General features: G+C 63.1%; 1 protein-coding gene across 1 annotated transcript in view; it reads right to left on the bottom strand.

Moving 5' to 3' along the window:
• Window positions 1-19250, bottom strand: part of RPTOR (regulatory associated protein of MTOR complex 1) — a 175518-nt gene that overhangs the window by 13890 nt on the left and 142378 nt on the right. Inside the window, exons 15-24 of the mRNA XM_036267872.1 lie at window positions 17753-17818; window positions 17258-17449; window positions 16979-17119; window positions 14579-14696; window positions 13673-13813; window positions 13263-13421; window positions 8807-8925; window positions 5120-5223; window positions 4476-4659; window positions 2980-3087 (exon numbers count right to left, since the gene is read on the bottom strand). Of these exons, the coding sequence (XP_036123765.1) occupies window positions 2980-3087; window positions 4476-4659; window positions 5120-5223; window positions 8807-8925; window positions 13263-13421; window positions 13673-13813; window positions 14579-14696; window positions 16979-17119; window positions 17258-17449; window positions 17753-17818 (1332 nt within the window). The remainder of the gene's footprint in view (window positions 1-2979; window positions 3088-4475; window positions 4660-5119; window positions 5224-8806; window positions 8926-13262; window positions 13422-13672; window positions 13814-14578; window positions 14697-16978; window positions 17120-17257; window positions 17450-17752; window positions 17819-19250) is intronic.

Below are 19250 nucleotides of genomic sequence, written 5' to 3' on the forward strand. Positions count from 1 at the left end.
CCGGGCACACTTACTCGGTGGACGTTCAGTGCCTTGTCCTTACTCGTGAAACCGTTCGGGGGGGGATCTCTCATTTTTGAGATACGGTTCCAGCCTTGAGCTACTTTTGGTTTCCACGCAACACAGACTAACAAAGTTCTCAAGGCATCTTACTGCACAAACATGTCATTAGATGATCAGTGAAAAGGACACCCTGTGAATACCTCCTGGAAAAAGTAAAACAAAAACAAAAACGATGTGATAAAGCACGTTGCTGAAAAAGGCCTCAATCACGTAGAAGGGTCTCTGAGCCCTCGGCGCCCGGACGTCCCAGCTGCGCCCGGAGCTGCGCCTGCAACCAGGACGCTGAGCTCGTGGTCGAGCACAAGCTCCGGGGCTGCTTCCGGTGCACTGTCCTCGGGGGCGATCCGTGCACACTCCACAAGCACACCGTCCCCCCAGGGCCACGTGGTGAGAGCCCAGAGTCACAGCTAGTGGACGCTTCCTTGCTGATCTCTGTCCACACTCTGAGCCACAGGACACACCCAGCCAGGCACAGGCCGACGGCCGTCTCCTCCCTGCGGTGGCGCGGGCCCTCCCGGTGGCAGTGGACCCACTTCCGGTGCAGACAGAACAGAGAGGCGGTGGGTCTCCTGCCACAGCTGCAGGCAGGGAGGCTGGCATTGGCTTGGTGCAGAGCGGGCGCTGGCTCTGGGGTGCCCTGGAGTGAAACGTACAGACACACACGTGGAGGTCAGACCTTCCTCGCCCCTGGGGAAGCTTCCCCTGCAGCCGCTCACCTGGACCTTGGGTGGCACGCTTGTCTCAACACCCGTGTGAGGACATGGTGCCGAGGAAAAGTAGGCGAATCCTTGGGGACACGTGGAACGGCCTTAGGTTGCAGAGGAACGAGCTCCGGATGATCTGTGCAACGCCCCGTCGTCACAGGTAGACGAGAACAGCCATGTTTCTGAGAGCCGCCTGCCACCAGGTGAAATCACCCTCACTTGGAGCCACTCTGGCAAGAGGGCAGGGCAGACCAGGCCGCCTGGAGCTCGCGACAGCTTGGCCGGCCCGGCGACGTGCAGGAGAGCATCTCAGAAACCAAGCTGGGTCAGCATCAGACCAGACCCTGAGCCTCAGCGCCGGCTCCTCCGCTCTAGAGGAGGACCCAGGCCCGCAGACCAGTCCGCATTGCGTCCTGGCCCCAGCCCAGTGCTGGGGTCCTCTTCCTCCCTAACTGTGACGAGGAGACGGCCATCCTGGTCTCTGGGGACAGCCCGGGGTGGGGGCAGCTGCAAGCCGGGCCGGCGTGGCCAACGTGCCCTGCTGACAGCAACCTGACCCATGACAGCCGTGTTCTTCACGCGCTCCCCCTGTGGCCAAGGTGCCGAGTGTGGAAACGCACCAGGAAACGCATGTCCAGCGCCAACACCCGCGCGTCCGTGAGGCCCTCGGGCAGACCGGGCGGCCTGCTGGCAGGGCACGCGCACGCGCCACACCCACAGCTGCGGCCACGCGGCTGCCAGGTCACAGCCGACCATCCTGTGTCCGGCTTTCCTTACTTTCTAAAAATGTTCACCAGAAGCATTTCCTGACGCTACCAGCTCTCAGCCTCCTGCTTGAGCGGCTCCAGGCACAGTGCATCGGCGGTGTCCTGACGTGCAGCCGTGCTCCCTCTGCCGGACCCCGGCAGGACCTGCTTTCGCTGTGAGGACTCGCACAGAGACCGTCCCGACTGACCACTCCCCTAAGTGCACGTCTCTGCAGACGGGCCGCCGGGCGAAGGGCACGGCTGTGCAGGGCTGGGTGCTGGCAGCCAGACCCTGCTGGGAAAGCCGGGCTCAATTCGGAAGTGGGGGAGAGCCCTCCAGCAGAGGGACTCAACACGCCTGAGCTCGTTACCCGCCTCAGGCATTGGCGACGGTTATTTTGTGTTTTTAGTGACAAAAATCAGCAGTATCAACTCTGGGGAAAGAAGAAAGCGGGAGGAGGGCTGGGAGAGAGTCCAAACATACTTCCTGGAAGTGGCTTAGACACAGAGCTTGAACCGTGAAGAAGAACAAGCCCCAGGGCATTTCCAGCCATCGGCCTGAGGGAAGAGGGAGGTTTGCTAGGAAGGTGCTCGAGGCCGGGAGAGTCTGGACACGAGCCCTGCAGCTCCCTGCGGAAGATGGCACCGGATTCTGCTCGGACAGCGTGGTGCCCAGCGGGGCCCGGCCCACCTGCCACCCCGCCGACCCGCAACCCCACCACCCCGCCACCCCGTGATCCTGCCACCCCGTGACCCTGCCACCCCGTGACCCTGCCACCCCGTGACCCTGCCACCCGTGACCCTGCCACCCCGTGACCCTGCCACCCGTGACCCTGCCACCCTGTGACCCCGAGCGGCTCCTATCTGCGGGGACAGGAGCACTGCACCTCGCGGCTGCGCAGAGCTGGCCGGAGAGGCTCTCCTGGGGACTGAGGCGGACACTCAGGTCAGCCCGAGGGCGGGTCTCCATGAGGACCGCAGACTGCCCCCGAAACACAGGCTGCCGTGAGGCCTGGCGACGGGCGGCGAGCGGTGCTCACCAGGAGGGAGCTGAACTCCTGGGATGACCGTGCCAACTGAAGCTAAGCGCGGCCCTTACACAGGCAGGTAGGTGATGGGCCTGTCTCTTCTGCTGTCTCATCCTACTGAGGACACCAGCTACCGTGACAGCAATCTGGGGTCACCCCTCATCAGTGGCAGATGCAGTGGGACAGGAGCCCCAGGGGGCAGTGCAGGTGGCTGGCACAGGAGGCACCCAGGCCACGGCTCAGGGTCACGGCCCGTGTGAATGAGGCTTCCCGTGAGCGCACCCAGTGGGGTCCCATTGGCTCAGAGCTGAGGGGTTCAGATGCCCAGGCTGGAGGCTGGGCTCCAGGGAGAGGGAGCTGCAGAGCAGAATCTGAAGGACCAGGGGCCGAGCAGCCGCGAAGGGTGCCCTGCCCCGTAGGGCTGGTGGCGCGCAGTACCTTCATGACAGGCTGCGCGAAGTAGCGGGCGCTCCAGTCACAGAAGCCTGTCTGTGTCGTGGCCGAGATGAAGCTCCTGTGTCCGGCATCATCGGGGTCGTCGGCAGTCTTTGGCGGGTGAAGGGGAGAAGGAACCAGATGGTGAGTCACGTGACCCCACCTCCCCATGCGAGAAACGGCTCAGACAGTGTACAAAGGCAGGTCTGGCTGCTGTGTCCTAGTGAGCCCGGGACTGAGGGGCCGGTCAGGGCTCCAGGAGCCGGTGTTAGGGAGGGCCACCGAGTCCGCACCCAGGGAACCGTCCCCTGGGGCCCATGGGGTGGCTTGGGCTGTCCCTGTCCTGAGTTGGTTGAAAAGGCCCATTGGTGCCAGTCATCTATCTCCACAGGCCTTGCCCACCTGGTACAAAGGTCGCCGCTCAGACCGGGCAGCACGCAGGTCCCCGAGGAGGGCAGGGCTCCGGGACTGTGCGCCCACCCGGGGAGAGGTGACTCTGACAGAGCACAGGCCGCCCGAGACCAGTGAGCGTTAAACTACTGCACTGCCCGCGGGACACCTCACACCTCCCGCCCAGCCCCCCGAGGCCCCGTCAGAGTTCCCTCAGGAGGCCGCCCGAGACCAGTGAGCGTTAAACTACTGCACTGCCCGCGGGACACCTCACACCTCCCGCCCAGCCCCCCGAGGCCCCGTCAGAGTTCCCTCAGGAGGCCGCCCGACAAGTCCTCAAGGTGCGGGGTGTAGGGACAGAAGATGACCCTCCGCGGAGCCCCACCACCCAGAGGGGTCGCCAGGTGGGCGCAGGGACAGGACCCGGGGCACCCTCGTGCCCAGCGGCTCCCACCCGGCTGCTCCACGTCAGGGCCCCGCCCGGGCCTGGCCATCGCACCGGGCACGTGTGGCTTTCGTGCCACAGCCGTGGAGTGGGCCGGCCGGCAGCACACACGGAGACCTTCGTCACCGACGCGCACTTCCTGCTCCAGGGGCACCCTGCGGGCCGCGTGGCCTCTGTGGTGGCCTAGCTCTGGTGGGCTGAGTGGGCGGGGGGGCAGGGCGGAACGGGGGAGGGCCGGCGCTCACAGCAGCCTGGACCACCTCTCTAGCCCGCGTGTCCTTGGCCGAGAGAACGGCCAACAATCTGCACAAGGCGCCGAGGGCCCAGCCTGTGTGTCCACCCGTCCTGAATGAAAGCCAGCCTCTCCATGTCCTGCAACTTCTTTACAGTATAGTTAGAGCAGAGACTGTGCCAACCCTGCGGAGAGGCTGCCGAATGGAGGCAAACGCAGCTCCCACGAAGGGAGAGCAATCGGCGGCTTGGCCTCGCCGCACCACGTGGACACCGCCGCGAGCAGCCCGCCCGGGACAAGGCAGTGCACAGAGGGGTGACAGGCAGGGCCTCCCGGGCCCCACGATCGAGTGCGAGGTCTGAGCAGCAGCGCCCTCGGCACTCCACACACAGGAATCAGCATTTAAGAACCACTCAGCGCACACGTGTGTACCTGGTCGGGGCCCTTGTCAAACATCTTCCGCGTGCGGGGGAACTGGTGGGAGTGAGGCGTGTACTGCGCCCCCGTGGGCCCTGCGGTGCCCAGACGGCCTGCAGGCATCTCGCGGCTCACCGGCTGCTTGGCCACATCGTTGGTGGGGCTGGAGCTGCTCGCACTGGATGTCGGGGGGGAGCCCCTGCCATCGGGGAGAAGAGACACGGTGTCACCAAGCACCAGCAGCTTCTCCCAGGCCCCCAGTCCCCATCTGTCCATGTGACTTCCAACACCAACTGCTGATGCTGAGCTGGTCACCCCAGCAAGTTCCAGGGACCAACTAAAAACCAACAACAAGCAGGCCGGCTGGGTACACGCATCTGTGGTCCTGGAACTCAGCACACAGCCTCTGCTCCCTGCGGGTGGGCAGGGGCCCGCCTGCTGGTTATGGTGTGGGACTCAGAACCTCCCTCCCAGAACTCGAGTGGGGGCCAGGAGGTCAGCCTCGGGCCGGTGTCTGCCGTTAGGTGTGAGCCAATGAAGACAGGAGAGGCTCGTGGGAAGGCGCTCAACCAGCGACATGCCGGGCAGGGGGGAACGAGGAAGAGGGGGACAGTGGGCAGAGGGGGCGCTGAGACAGAGGGAGTGTCCAGGGCACTCACCCCGCCTGCTGCATGTGGGTGCCCTTGTTGGTGGGGCTGGCGGGCGCCGACTGGGTGAGGGAGGACGTGCTGAGGATGCGCTGGGGCCGGGCGTTCAGGGTGGCCTGAAAGAGCAAGGGGACCAGTGGCGAGGGCGGGCGAGGGTGGAGCTGGGGCTGCCGCGGGGGCGAGGCTGCGGGGCCGGTGGCGGAGGAGCTCCTGCACGGGGGAGGGTCCGGAGAAATGCCCCTAAACGGCATTCTTCTGCTCTTCCAGGAACGAGTCACCTGTGCAGCTCCAGGCTGGTCCTCCCCGAAACACAGTCCCCGGCTCGGGAGGGCCGGTTCCGGAAGGTGGGAGGAAGCTCTGAATACTGTGGGTGCTCCAGGGCATTTTACCAGCGAGGAGGGTCTGCTTTCATTTGTCAGCGGGATTTGAGGGAGATGGACACCAGCCGTCCACCAGGGCAGCAGGGGCTCCCTGCTCCTGCGGGTCCCTCCGCCTGCCCAGTGCCCTCTCGGGCACACTGCTCAGAGGACGATGCACAGCTGGACGGCCCTGCTAGCTCTGGGCCCCGCTGGTGGGACCCTGGATGGGCTGCCTGACGGGACTCACACGTTTGGGACTGCTCCCTCAGCAGGCAGAGTGCCGCACCTGCTTCGGCCACAGACAGGAAATGACAGAAAACCAAGGAGACCCAAGACTGTGGCCTGTCAGCGTTTCCCAGGTGACTTCACTGTGATGTGGGAACAGCACGAAAACCGAGCCATAATCAGCATTTAAGAAACACTTTTCTTTGTGCCCGGCCATGTGGTGCAGTGGTCAAGCATCGTCCCAGGGACTGAGAGGTCCCATCAGGGCACATGCCTGGGTTGTGGGCTCGATTTCCAGTAGGGGGCGTGCAGGAGGCAGCCAATGGATGTTTCTCTCTCTCCCTAAAAAATCAATAGAAACATATTTAAAAAAAAAAAGCGCTGTTGTTTTTGACTCACAGAAGTTATATTGTTTGTGAACTTGCTTCAGCTGTGGTACTTCCATTATTTGGCCAGCCCCGCACACGCACATGCACACACACTGACACACACAGGTACCTATATATACACAGACACACAACGCCGACATGCACCCTCATGCATGCACACAGACACACACACACGCACATACAACGCAGACACGCACACCCATGCATGCACACACAGACATGCACACACAGACAACATAGACACGCACACTCGTGCATGCACACACAGACACACAGGTACATGCACATCCACGTCCTGAGAGCAAAATCATCCCTTAGGAAGTCTACAAGTAGGGGGAAGTTTAAGCTCGGAACCTGTAACCTTGTACGAGTCCCCTCGAGACCTCTGGACCAGCAGTGGGAGGTGCCGTGAGGGTAAGACCCTGGGACTTCCAGGCTGAAGTGAAGACGTCCCAGGTGCCCACACCTCTGAAATGCCGGCTGAGCACAGGCTTCCTGCTGGGGCGGTGACTCGGGAGCCCTGGTGTCCCCTCTGCGCCCCTGCCCACCGGTCCCCTTCGAGGAGGCTCCATGGTGAAGAGCCAGAGTGCTGGCAGTGACTCGGCCTTCGGGTGGTGCCTGGGCTCATGCCCTACAGGGCTGGTCAGCTGTCACATCGATGCAGCTGGCGTGGCTGAGGGCTGCAGCTGGCTCTGCACCAGGCCTGGAGACCGAGCGTGGGCTCGGGGACTTCCAGACCGCAGCTGCATGGCCGTCAGGGTTTCAGGCTCAGGCGGAACTTCCTTAGCCTGCCGGTCCCTCTCTGCTCGGCAAGCGCCCGGTCAGCGCTGGCTCTGTGCTACGCACAGGGCTGCAACACCGGCCGGTGTGGGAGGTGATCATCGGGGAAGATGGCGAGGCAGACCCGCCCACTGCAGAACCGGTGTGGGGACAGTCGCCCAGGGAGCAGGCTGGGGGCCCGGGCCAGAGAGGTCCGGGAGCTTCCCGTCTGCGCTGCCCATTTCCAATTTAAATGGGTTGTCAGGGTTCAGGCTACAAACCGAGGAGGACCAAGCGCTGGCCTGCAGGACCCCAGGACCCTGCTGTGAGCCCCCTCAGCGTGCTCCGCCCACGTGGTCTTTGTCGGGGTGTCGACTCCCCAGTACCCTTCTCCCAGGCTGCACCGAGTCTCTGGAGGAGCAGGTGCGCCCTAAGCAAGGCCTGGGAGTTCCCTCTGTAAACGGGTGGCTCATGGTTATGGCTTTGAGCCAGCTCTCCGGAGGGTGGCTAACACTGTTTTGTTGAAAGTCAAATTCTCAGGTGAGACATACTCACTGAGCCCAACACACACAGAATCTGTTTGCAGGGACAGGGACACACACCCCGGCTGGGCGGGGCCGCCCGTGAGCACCGGGAGGACGCCCTGGAGGGCCCACAGCAGAGCCCCAGTCCTGCACACCAGCTCTCCTGGGGCTGCGTCTGTGCCCGCCCAGCGGGGCCCCGGCCGGGGACTCTAAGGCAGGGGCCGTGTCTAGAGGCTGTGGTCCTACGTTTAGGGGAGTTATGTGGTCATACATTTCCCGTAAGCAGTAAAAGAAGCTATAACTCTGTGAGCAAAGGCAACCCCGAGCGGTGGAGGGTCTGAACCTGAGAAGTCAGGCCGCAGCTGAGCCGCGTGGGTTCTTTCCTCTCCAGCTGGTGACAACTTCTGTATCTGAACACGGACCTGGGGGCACCGCGCGCTGACAAGGCTGTTCTGACAGCGATGAACAAAAACTTGGCTTCAGAGTCAAACATCTCAAATAGGCCCATTTCTCTGAGAACTGAAATAAAACCTCATTCGTCACTAGAACACAAAGTATGACGCTTTAAAAACCAGCTCGAGGACAAGAAAGGACTTCCTTAGTGTGTATGCTCACTTCCCTCACTGGCAATGTTTACTCCTAAGGATAAACACACATGCCCTGGGCAGTCTGGCTCAGGGGTCAGAGCATCAGCCTGCAGACAGAAGAGTCGCAGGGTCGATCCCTGGTCCCAGTCGGGGCCATGAGGGAGGCAATCAGTTAATGTGTCTCTCTCATGTCAATATTTCTCTCCCTCCCTCTCTCCCTCCCACTGTATCTAAAAATCAATGGAAACATACCCTTGGGTGAGGATTAACAACAAAACAATCAAAAATTCGAATACACACATGTGCACACACTGACACACGCACACACACGCACAGGCTGCGAGTCGCTGCTGTGAGGCCTCCGGGGACAGTGGCTGCAGAGGGGACCCCGTGAGCCTGACTCGGCACGGTGTGCTGTTGGGGGAGAACCCCGGGAAGGAAGGCCAACGACCCCCGAGTCACGAGGAGGACAAGGGCAGGGCTCACAGTCCCCAGAGGGGAGGGAATCAGCGCCCTGAGCTTCCGCCTTAAGGACAAGTGAACCCAAGGGGGCAGGAGAAGTCGAAAGATAAAGGCGAGAGTCGCGAAGCGGAGACTGAGGAACAACAGGAAGCAGAGTGAAACGAGAGGTGCTCTTCAGCCCGCTTCAGCCAGAACGGCCACAAGTGAGGGAGGGAGGAGCGAGGGCAGACCCCAGGCGGCAGGATGCCGCGATCGCAGGGACAGGCGCAGGAGACAGGCCCCAAAGCAGCTCCATGTGGGTGTGCCGGGGATATGGGGACGTCTGAGCTGAGGGGGGACCTGGCCGAGCCCGGAGGCCCCGCCGGAGTCCGCGGGCAGCAGCCGGAGCACGTACCTTGTAGGCGATGCTGTTGAGCACCTTCATGGCCAGGTCAGACACATCGGGGTAGGGGTCTGCGGCCAGGTGCAGCAGGACCCTCCACATCTGTGTGTAGACACTGTTGAAGGACACCCCTGGGGAGAGAGCGGGAGGCGGCTCAGGAGCAGGCGGCTGAGGGAGCCCCGGTCCGTGCTCCTGGGAACAGGCCCAGATGCTCAGGGACCCCAGTGGGCACACAGGCTGGGTGACACAATTTCACCCTCTCAGCCGGGACCTTCCTAGAAGGAAAAGCGAGCCAAGAAGGGCAGGACTGCCGTCTGAACGCCAAGCTGCCTGCTGGGCGCTGGGAGTGCACGGGAGGCGTCCGCGCCTTGCCCTGCTCCGGCGAGCTCTGGCTCCGGGGTCAGTCTCTGCTCACACAGCAGCACTGCACAGGAAGTCACAGGGGTGTACGAGCCCAGGACCTGCCAGACATTCAACCTTCCTGAGTGCTCTCCAGGCAGGGCCCCGCCCACATGCCCGATGCCCAGGCAGACGAGACAGGGCACGCACAGCGGGTCAGAGGAGAGAAGTACTTCCTGACCTCGCGAAGACATCTCCCCAGATTACAGAGGGGCAGCAAGGCCCAGCTGCCAGAGGATGACGGGTTCGACACATACTTGTCTGACCTGCAAGCCAGCCCCGTTCCCATGGCTCGGGCAGCTGCGGTACTGGGCAAGATTCCTTCTGTTGGGAGAGGGGGCTGGGGCTGAGGGCCAGGAAGGCCTGTCCAAGGACAGAGGGGCTCTGAAGGGGTGGAGGGAGGTCAGCAGAGCACCAGTGGTGGACCGAGACATGAGGTCAGGAGACCCAAGAGCAGGTGCAGAGACAGAGGTCACTGGAAACGTGCGCTCCAAAAGCAGTGAGAGCAACAGGCAGGCGGCTGCGCAGCTCTGGGGACAGCGCGGCTGCGGGAGGCGGGCCGTGGAACTGGGGCCGTGGCAGTGGGCCCTGCACATCCAGGAGGGACGGGGCGAGCCCGGGGCAGAGCGGCCTGAGCAGAGTCTGCTGGCAGGACGGGAGGGCTGCGTGGGAAGAGCCTTCGCTCCTTCCTGGGCAAACCCGGGGGCTGGAGCACGTGCTCGGTGGGACACTGCACACGGAACTGCACGGTCATTCTGGGGAGCTGACAGCTCGTTTCTAGAAAGCAGATGCTTGCTCAACAACAAAGGATGAAGGGGATTTTGGATGAGCCAGGACTCGGTGCTGTGATGGCTGACTGCTGGTGAGGCCGCCAGAGGGCCATGCGACCTGGTGACCCAAGTGGGCATCACAGCAAGTCGAGGATGGGGCGGGCGGGGCCCAGAGTCCCGTGCAGGTCGCAGGGCTGGCACTGAGCTTGCCTCACCCGCACCCTCTGGCGTGTGAACAAGGCGGCACCATCTCTGCCTGCACTGACCGGGACCGGGGACTTCTGCCGGCCTGGGGGCTGCCTGTCCACGCACACCCGTCCCCAGCAACGAGGCTGAGACGCCTGTCCTTCCAAGGGAACATTATGAAAACCACGTTCTGCAGGGTGTTTAGATTTTTCGTGACTCGATCACTGCAGCAAATGGGCTTCACAGCTCGGAGCTGCCGCGTGTCAGGGTGACGGTGCAGACGGTGGCCCACGCAGGGCTGGGCCTGACAGTACCTGTCACCCCTGCAGGCCAGACGTCCCCCAGCCAGGGAAAGTGTTCCAGGGACCGTCCCCTTCCTACACCCGCCTGTCTGCACAGCTCTCGGCAACAGCTCGGGGGCTTCCTGGGCGCGAGAACAGGGCTCACGCGACCTCTCGGCCACAGTCAGGACGGCCCATTCGTAGGACTTCAGCCCATACCGACCGGGCCTTCAGCGAGAAACTTGGCAAACGCACAGCCACCTGGAGGAGCCAGCGCCCCAGCGAGGGAGCCGGCACACCCTGCGCCACGCCCTCCCTCCCTCTCTGCACCTGCAGTTACAACCAAATCCTTTGACTCAAACCCCACGTCTCGTGACATGGTCCACATTCACCATCGAAGCCTAAGGAAACTGGTCAAATCAGCGTGGGATCAGGGACATCTCCTGTGACCAATGTGGCCGGCCTCCCGCGGCGGGGAGGGGGCTGTCAGGTGCGGGCCACCCACTGGCCGCAGGCAGCATCTCGTTTAGAGGGAGGCGGGCAGGAGGGCTTCGCTCCGAGACCCCTCACAGGCTCCCGGCAAGTCCTCAGCTTTCCATGGACACCGGCCACTTCTTCCGGTGCATCAGGGCTCAGAGTGACGCGGGGCAGCAGCTTCCCGAGTCTGGCCGTGGGGCAGGGAGCTGTGACCGACAGTGATGGCCGTGACGTGCTGTGCATCTCAGCCTGGCTGGACGACGGACCCGTCCCCACACATGGGGAAGGGGCGAAGGCACTCAAGCCCTAGGGAGGGCAGACCCTCCTTGTCGGTGCCCTTGGCACAGACGTGAGGGTGGGCACAGGACAGCGCATGGGGGTCCCAGTTCCATCCCTTCCCAGGCATAAAGTAGGGGGCAGGTGCCGGCACAGTGGGAGGTGGCAAAGATCACGGCACAACGGCCATCCCTGCGGGCCCCTGCGGGCCGTGCTGTGCACCACGGAAGGGCGGACATGGCACTGTTACTATTGTTTACTTTCCAGTTATGTTACTGTTGCTGACTTCCTCGCAGAAGACTTTGACTTCGATACAACACTGTGATTCAATGAGGTGTAAAAAAATCTTGGTTTTGTCGTTGACCACAAGGAATGCTGTGACCACGTACCAGGACACAGCGCCGGGGTGGGCGTGTCCTTCCTCGTCTGCCCAGCTGCACAGCCTCTGCTCCAGGGCCTGCATGTCTGCTGCCTCCCACCTGGCGACCTGCCTGGAGCCGGGCCCGGGAGCACCGTGGGGGACAGGGAGCCGGGGGAAAGGAGCCAGCAGCCTGCTGGCACTCGCTGGACCCCCACATGCCTTAGGACCCATTCTCGCATCTGGTGATGACGAATGCTTTCAGGGTTTATTTCTCAGAGCAACAGCCACAACTTCCCAAATAGCACGAGATGAAGAAAAATCTGCTCTGGGCCCCAGAAGCCCCCAGCAGGCAGACCCGCTGCAGGCGGGAGCTGCAGCTGATGCCTGGGTCTCAGGCCCCCTACGCTGATGCTGCCGGGTGACGTGGGGCCACGGGCCTCGGCCCCCTGCAGAAACTGGTCCCCAGCATCCAGGCTTCTACATGTGCCCCTCTTTGTGCCCCACCCGCGGCTGGGGCCTGAGGCGCCCACGACCCTGGGCACCTGTAGGAGAATCCCCTCATGCCCCGCTGCCTGCAGGAGGGATGGACCCGGCCAGTGCTCGCAGGACCCCAGGACGGGGCGGCCAGCGGCTCTGCAAACTCCTCAGTGATGTTCAGGGTCCCTACGAGTCTCACTTAAAGATGACATCATTCAGGCTCTGGCTATAAACACAGTTCATCTCCTGGTGTCGGGACTGACGCAACCCGTTTCCTCACCCCCTTTCCCGACAGGAAATCGCAGTGGTGTGTGGGGCGGCCCTCCCCCCGCTTCCTGGGCTCAGCTGTGCTCTCCTCCAGCCTCTGTAGGAGCCGGCACAGCCTCCTCTGACCGGGCTGGGACACGTGCGAGCCCTGTGGTTCCTGGTGGACGTGAGAGGGCTGCCCAGCGGGGCGGGAGCCGGGCTGAGCCCCAGGCAGCACTGAACAAAGCTGGTGCCCCTCCCAGAGACTGAGCTGGGTCCTGACAGGAGCCGGACCACGTCCAGGGGGCCAAGGCACACTCCCCTCGCAGCCTGTCTGTGTCCCGTCAGACACGGCAACAAACAGCGGACTCGCCAACCCAACCACAGGTGCCAGGGCCGACCCCTGCACCTTCACCAGCACAGGCGAGTCCCCAGGGGGAGGGCAGGAGCTGTGTGGGCACCGGGCCCCGAGCCCGAGGGTGAGCTGTGGCCTTGCCAAGCCGGCTGGCTTATTTCTGCATGTGAGCAGAGAGGGCAGGGATCAGAAAGTCATGAGAAGGCTGTGGGTGAAAGGGACACCTCAGAGACATGCCGTCACCCAGTTGACCTGTGAAGCAGCCACCTGAACAGCTCTGCCGTCATGGAGGGGACGTCTGAATCTGAACACAAACCATTTTGGAAGCTGGTTCTACCCAGACGCCCAAATGACATGTAACTTTGTCTTATTCAGCATCCCCACCTCGGGGTGGGGCCCGTGCACTGTCGGGTGACACCTGCCTGCCACACGTCTCCTGGGGGCAGGGCCGCCGGCAGGAAACCGCTGTTCCGTGATGTGATGGAGACTGACGGAAGGTTCCGGCAGCCTCCCCGCGCAGCAAAGCCGGCCGATGTCATCAGTGCAAAACCAACCTGCCAGGGACCTTCTCACCTCCTCGCGGCCCAAGCCGTCCGGGGCGCCGGCTGTGGGGGTGCCGGGCAGGGGCGGGAGGACTCACCTATGAGGGAGTTGAGGGCTGAGTAGGAGCTGACCCTGCGCATCTTGTCGATGGTCTCGAAGGACAGGATGTACTCCTCGTTCTCGGGGCTGCCCAGCGTGCTGCTGGCGCTGCTGCTGGTGCTCAGGTTCCCGGGGGAGAAGGCCACGGTGCCGCCCGCTGCAACACGGGGCCGTCAGTGCCGGGTGCCCAGACCCTTTTTGGTGCCAGTTAGTGGCATGTGACTGAAATGCATTTCACCGCCCCCCACTGATCTCTGGGGCCGTGCTGCCCTCCTCCCTTAGAGACCCTAGGCTGCGAGGGACCCGGGAGAGGGTGGGGGCCCCAGGAGCCACACATCCTAGGCAGAGAAGCGGGCATCTGACTACACCAAGCGTCCCAACCCGAGGACCCAGGTCCCAGCATCTCACATTCCTCCGTCAAGCTCAGGTTCTGCAAAGACTTGTTCAAGCTTCGGACTGTGGTGACAGCGCGGATGTTCCCGTAGGAGCTCACGGAGCGCAGTCTGGGGGTGCAGGGGCTGTCGCGCACGGGGGTCAGACTCCCACCCTCTATGGGAAAGGGGAGAGAAGTGTTCATGGCGGGCTTCAGGGGAGCACGCGCCTCTCCTCTCAGTGGGCAGCAGGGCAGGGGCAGCGCCACGCCCCGGAGGAGCAGGAACGCAGGGCAGGGCCAGCTGCGCCAAGTAGTGAGTGTGGGCGGTGCAGGAGCAGGGGACCCGTGTCTTCCCCTTGTGAGCAGGTGGTTACGGAGGCCCCTCGGCGGCTGCCCCGTGCTGCCCTCCAGTGGCGCAGGGGTTTCCACAAAGCACCACCGCCCCTGGCCCCCTCCCTGACGCACTAACAGCAGCAATGCCTTCACTACTGATCACAGGCCCTCTTCCGGGCAGGAAGGGCTGTGTTCCAGAGGAGGGGGCGGCCTGGGACGATGAGACATAAACCCACGAAAAGGCAGATGTGAGAGGAGGAGCTGCCTAGCATGACTCAGTGAGCCTGGACCCCTTAGTCATCACGGGGGCCACGTGCTGCTCCCTAACCCACTGCGGCTCCTTCAACGGTTCCATGGATCTCATCCCCAAAAAGGGTAAAAGGAAGGAAGAGTCAGAGGGTCAGAGCAGCCCCCTTCCTGCCCTTTGTTCTGCTCAAAGCCTGGGAGAATGGGAATCAGACACACTCAGAGCTGGTGTCTGAGTGGAAGAGACTCAATACCTGAGCCCAGCTCTCAGCAGAACTGAGGGCCACTGACGGTTCTGACAAAGGGTCCTGTCTGGCAGACGGCCGGGGGGAGGGCTCTGGAGGCTTCAGAGGGGGCCGTACCTGTGGCCGCTGGAGAAGGCAGGGGGTAGTTCTTCTCCTCCTCCATGAACTGCAAGGCCACGGAGCAGAAGTTGCTCTCGTACTGAACCACCAGGTGAGTCAGCGCCACCACTAGCTCCTGCCAGGAGGAAGGGCCATTTCAGCGCCTGGCGACAGTGACACCTCCACCTTCACACTGAAGGCTGGAGTCACCCTCCTGCTCCGGGCTTTGTCACCTGCCCGTCCTCTGCCTGGAAAGGCCCCCATGTCCCAGGCTCACCCAGTCTCTGCCGAGGGCCCCTCTGGACACTCTCGTGGCCTCCCCTCCCCTCTCCTCCTCCCGAGCACGACCTCCTGACACATCACTGACCTGGCTGTCTGTTCAGTCTCCAGCCCACCCCCACCTCCAGGTGAACGCTCTCAAGAGAAGAGCAGGGTGGGCCACTGCTAGGTCAAAGGCCTGGTGGCCCAGGCCCCGCATAGCACCTCTGAAGGAAGGAAGCCTCTCGCGGCAGACACATAGCCCAGGGCTTGCTGTCAAGCAAGGCACCAAGCCTGGGCACACAAACGTTCGGGGACTTGCCAGTGCTGCTCCGTGGGCCATGCCCCCTCTGGGGTCTTCCCTGCAGCCTCCGTGCCCCGACTGTCACCCTTGTTCCTTCCCTGGGGACACCCTGATGCAGGTCTCCAACACCATGGGCCGACATTTGTTTTGTTGCCCAGCGTCACGGAGCATCAAACTCAGGCCCCATAATAGGGCTGCGTTCGGGAAGGGAACACATATGTTCCAGTGCCTCCAGGAGAAGGCCCCGGCGGCTGGCCCTGACCACGTCTAGCAGAGACTTGGGTCGTGGGGAACTGAAGAGGACACGCTCAGCCTCCAGAAGAAGGCCCCGGCGGCTGGCCCTGACCACGTCTAGCAGAGACCTGAGTCGTGGGGAACTGATGGGACACGCTCAGCCTCCAGGAGAAGGCCCCGGCGGCTGGCCCTGACCACGTCTAGCAGAGACCCGGGTCGTGGGGAACTGATGGGACACGCTCAGCCTCCAGGAGAAGGCCCCGGCGGCTGGCCCTGACCACGTCTAGCAGAGACCCGGGTCGTGGGGAACTGACGGGACATGCTCAGCCTCCAGGAGAAGGCCCCGGCGGCTGGCCCTGACCATGTCTAGCAGAGACCTGAGTCGTGGGGAACTGATGGGACACGCTCAGCCTCCAGGAGAAGGCCCCGGCGGCTGGCCCTGACCACGTCTAGCAGAGACCCGGGTCGTGGGGAACTGACGGGACACGCTCAGCCTCCAGGAGAAGGCCCCGGCGGCTGGCCCTGACCACGTCTAGCAGAGACCCGGGTCGTGGGGAACTGACGGGACACGCTCAGCCTCCAGGAGAAGGCCCCGGCGGCTGGCCCTGACCACGTCTAGCAGAGACCTGGGTCGTGGGGAACTGACGGGACACGGCTCAGTCTGAGCCAGGCATGCGAGTTCGAGGTGCGTGCTCCACGCCGTCCACACATCGCCATGAACTCAACCCAGGGTCAGAAGGCTTCCACTCTCCTCTGAGGCAGAAGAGGGGCTGAGAGAGGAGGTGGCCGATGTGCAGAGCTCGGCGCCCAGCCTGAGGGGGCAGGGGCCACGGCAGTGTCACCACCCACCCTCTGAACGAGGACAGACCAGCCGCCAGTGAATGAGGGCTCAGAGCAGAGAACAGGGCTCACGTCTCAGCTGGCGTCCGCCACCGTAGAGGTGTGCACCCCCCGCTGCCTCCGTGTCTCCCACCTTTGTGCAGCGGATGTCACCCTGTCGACTGACTTAACAGGCGCCAGGCTGCCTGCCTGGAAGGCGGCAGTCACTCAACGTCTGGGGAAGGGACGGAGCCCCTGCAGCTGCAGAGAAGGCCTGGCTCGCTCCTGGGCGCCACGGCCTGGCAGCCTCCCCGTCCTGCTCCCCGGCCTCCCAGGCTCCTGGCCTCTCAGCCTCAGCACCAGGGAACCACGAGAGTCCCCCAACGGGCCTTCAGACTGGGGACGAACTGGGGGTCTGACTGTGCTGCGACCGGATGGACCCGAGACCGTTCTACACTAGACGAGGAAGCGTCTCAGCTCTGCCAACTGTTCTGTTCAGTAGCTGATAAAGGTGGGAGGGCAGGGACCATCCCTGCCCCTACACTCCTGTCTGTCTGGGGACATCCACTGCTTTTAGTCTCATGATGTGTGCGTGCCTGCTCCTAGATGTGACGGACATGCTGTGCAGGCTGCCAGGAGACAGACAGCCTGCTAAATGCCCTTCAGTGAAGCAAACATGAGGATCTGGGGAAGAAACACATTTTGGAGAATTAAACAGGTCCAGTCCTGCCCTCAAAAGGATGCTGACTGTGGGGCTGGGTGATCCCAGCTGCGGGCAGGGTCACACTCAGGCCGGTACCCACCTTGCGAACCACGGGGCTCCCGTCGCCGATCAGCTGGGCCAGCATCATGGCCACGTTGTGGTCAATGGTGGTGGAGTGGTCAGTCCTCTCTGCAGAGTTGCCCACAAACGTGCCAAGGGCAAAGACGGCTGCACAGCGCACCTGCGGGAGGGCAGGGCTCACACCCAGGCCCGCTGGAGGCCCCGTCCCCATGGTGTCCCTTCCAACACGCGTCAGGCAGGACCACCAGCACCTGCCGCACCGAGACCTTGGCCTGAGTGCTGGGCGGGGCGGACTCACCTCAGGAATGGGGTCAGACAGGAGGCTGCAGAGCTTCTCATGGGCACTGTCCCTCACCCCGCACCACCTGGCCGAGTCGAAGTTCTGCCAGATCCGCCCCAGGCAGATGGCCACCCACTGGCGCAGCAGAGGGTGGGGGTCGCTGAGCTGCTCCAGGCAGATGGCGATCAAGTTCCCCTGCAGGCAGGCTTCCTGCGCCGGGAGGGCAGAGGACGCAGGTGGGCCAGCCGGCCGGGCACCCAGGACCGCAGCCTCGTGTTTCTCGAGGAAATCTCGGTCTGTCCCCGGTCTACATCCCCCCAATTTCAAGTCGCCCTGTGGACGCTGGCTGAGTGCAAGGTCCGGACCCCATTCCTCTCGTGGTGGCCCCCATGCTAGTGAGCTCGGTCACCCCTCTAAGGGTGACTGTTTCATCGGACACTCGAGACAACAGTCCTTCGGATCCCCGGCACGGCGGCGGGAGGCGGTGCAGGGTGGGGCGTGCCGGGCACTCACCTGCCCCGTGTTGTAGTTGTTGACGATCACGGCGAGGATGAACGCTGTCATGGTCCTGTGTTCAGCCTGGAAGACAGAGGTCACCCCTAGTTTTGCACTTTCCCATGGGAACTCATTGTCCCCGAGCATGACAGAGATCTCTGTCAGAACCTTTGTGACCAGCCTGACGCGTGGCGTAACGACAGCCAGCTTCCCCGTCTGCAGCAAGGAACAGCCTGGCGAGAGGGCCCAGCAGCCGTGGGCGGCCTTTCGGAGGACAGGTGGCTCCCTGCGGGGCGGGCACCACAGGGGGCAGGTGGTGGTCCTGTCACACGAAGTCCCCGCTGCCCTAGTCGAGCACATGTAGTAAAATGAACCCTGACTCTGCCTCCCTCCTCCCTCCTGGGCTGCTGCCTGACGGGCCAGCTTTCCCTCCACCCTTCACTCTGGGCTCTGCTGACCCGGGGATCACTGGTCTATTCTAACTGCTCAGCGGTGCCCGATGTTGTCACGGACACCGAGCAGAGCCTGCACGGAGTGTTCTGTCTCCCTGGGGTCAGGCAGGGCTACAAGTGCCTTCCTGCGACACGCTCCTCCTGTCCTGACCCCTCCAATGGCTGGTGGCTGTCTGTCAGTCACAGCCAGCGTCTCTGCCCTTTGCTGTCTCCTGCGTCTGACTTCCCTCTGGGTTCGACTTCCTCCTGAACCACGCGCTTTAAAGCTGTCCGCAGAGGGGCTGCCCGTGCGGACCGCCGGTCTTCAGAGGTGCGCAGGCTTCGCCCTCCTCCTGTGGGCACTCTAGCCGGACTCGGTCCCAGGGTGCCGGCCAGTTCCTCCAGCGCCTCAAGGCCCCGACGCCTCCCCGTGGATCCTGCTCGCGCCTCTGCAAGCCGTCCCTTTCCATTCCAGCTGCTTTGGCCTTCCGCGGCCTCTGCCTTCACGATGATGCTCTGAGCGGGCCCGTTGGTACTTAACCTCCTCAAGTGTCGCTGTGCTCGTTAAGCCTGAAAACTCATTTCTTCAAGTGGGGAACATCTCACCTCGGCGGGCGCAAACCAAACGCTGCCTGCCCGACCCTGGGGCTCAGTGGCCGCCCGCGCTGCCTCGCCCCACCCCTCCCGCCCTCCTGCTCGCGCCTGTGCTTCGTCCCGGGCACCTGTCCACGCGCTCCCACGTCACCGGGGGCTTTGACGACTGGTGCTGTCCCTGCCCCAGACCTGCCTGCTCATGACTGGAGTCTAGCTGGTCCCGGAGAGTGAGGAGGACAGAATATATTGTTTCTTTCAGCAGGAACTAAAGCACTTCTGAAGAAACAAGACGGTTTGTTTTGGGATGTGATTAAGACAGAATGTTTCACCCAGTCATTTTAACTGCACTTGTTCACGCTGACTCGACTCGACCGCCTTTTCCAGACAGGCCCGAGCTTGCCGCTCTCACGTCTGCCGGCCCTGCTCCCCGCTTCCTCCCTGTCCTGGGTCACTGGCTGAGGGTCAGCGGCAGTGGTGTTTCTGGCCGTCTC

The sequence above is a fragment of the Molossus molossus genome, unplaced genomic scaffold, assembly GCF_014108415.1.
Source record: "Molossus molossus isolate mMolMol1 unplaced genomic scaffold, mMolMol1.p scaffold_m16_p_19, whole genome shotgun sequence".
Lineage (NCBI taxonomy): Eukaryota > Metazoa > Chordata > Mammalia > Chiroptera > Molossidae > Molossus > Molossus molossus.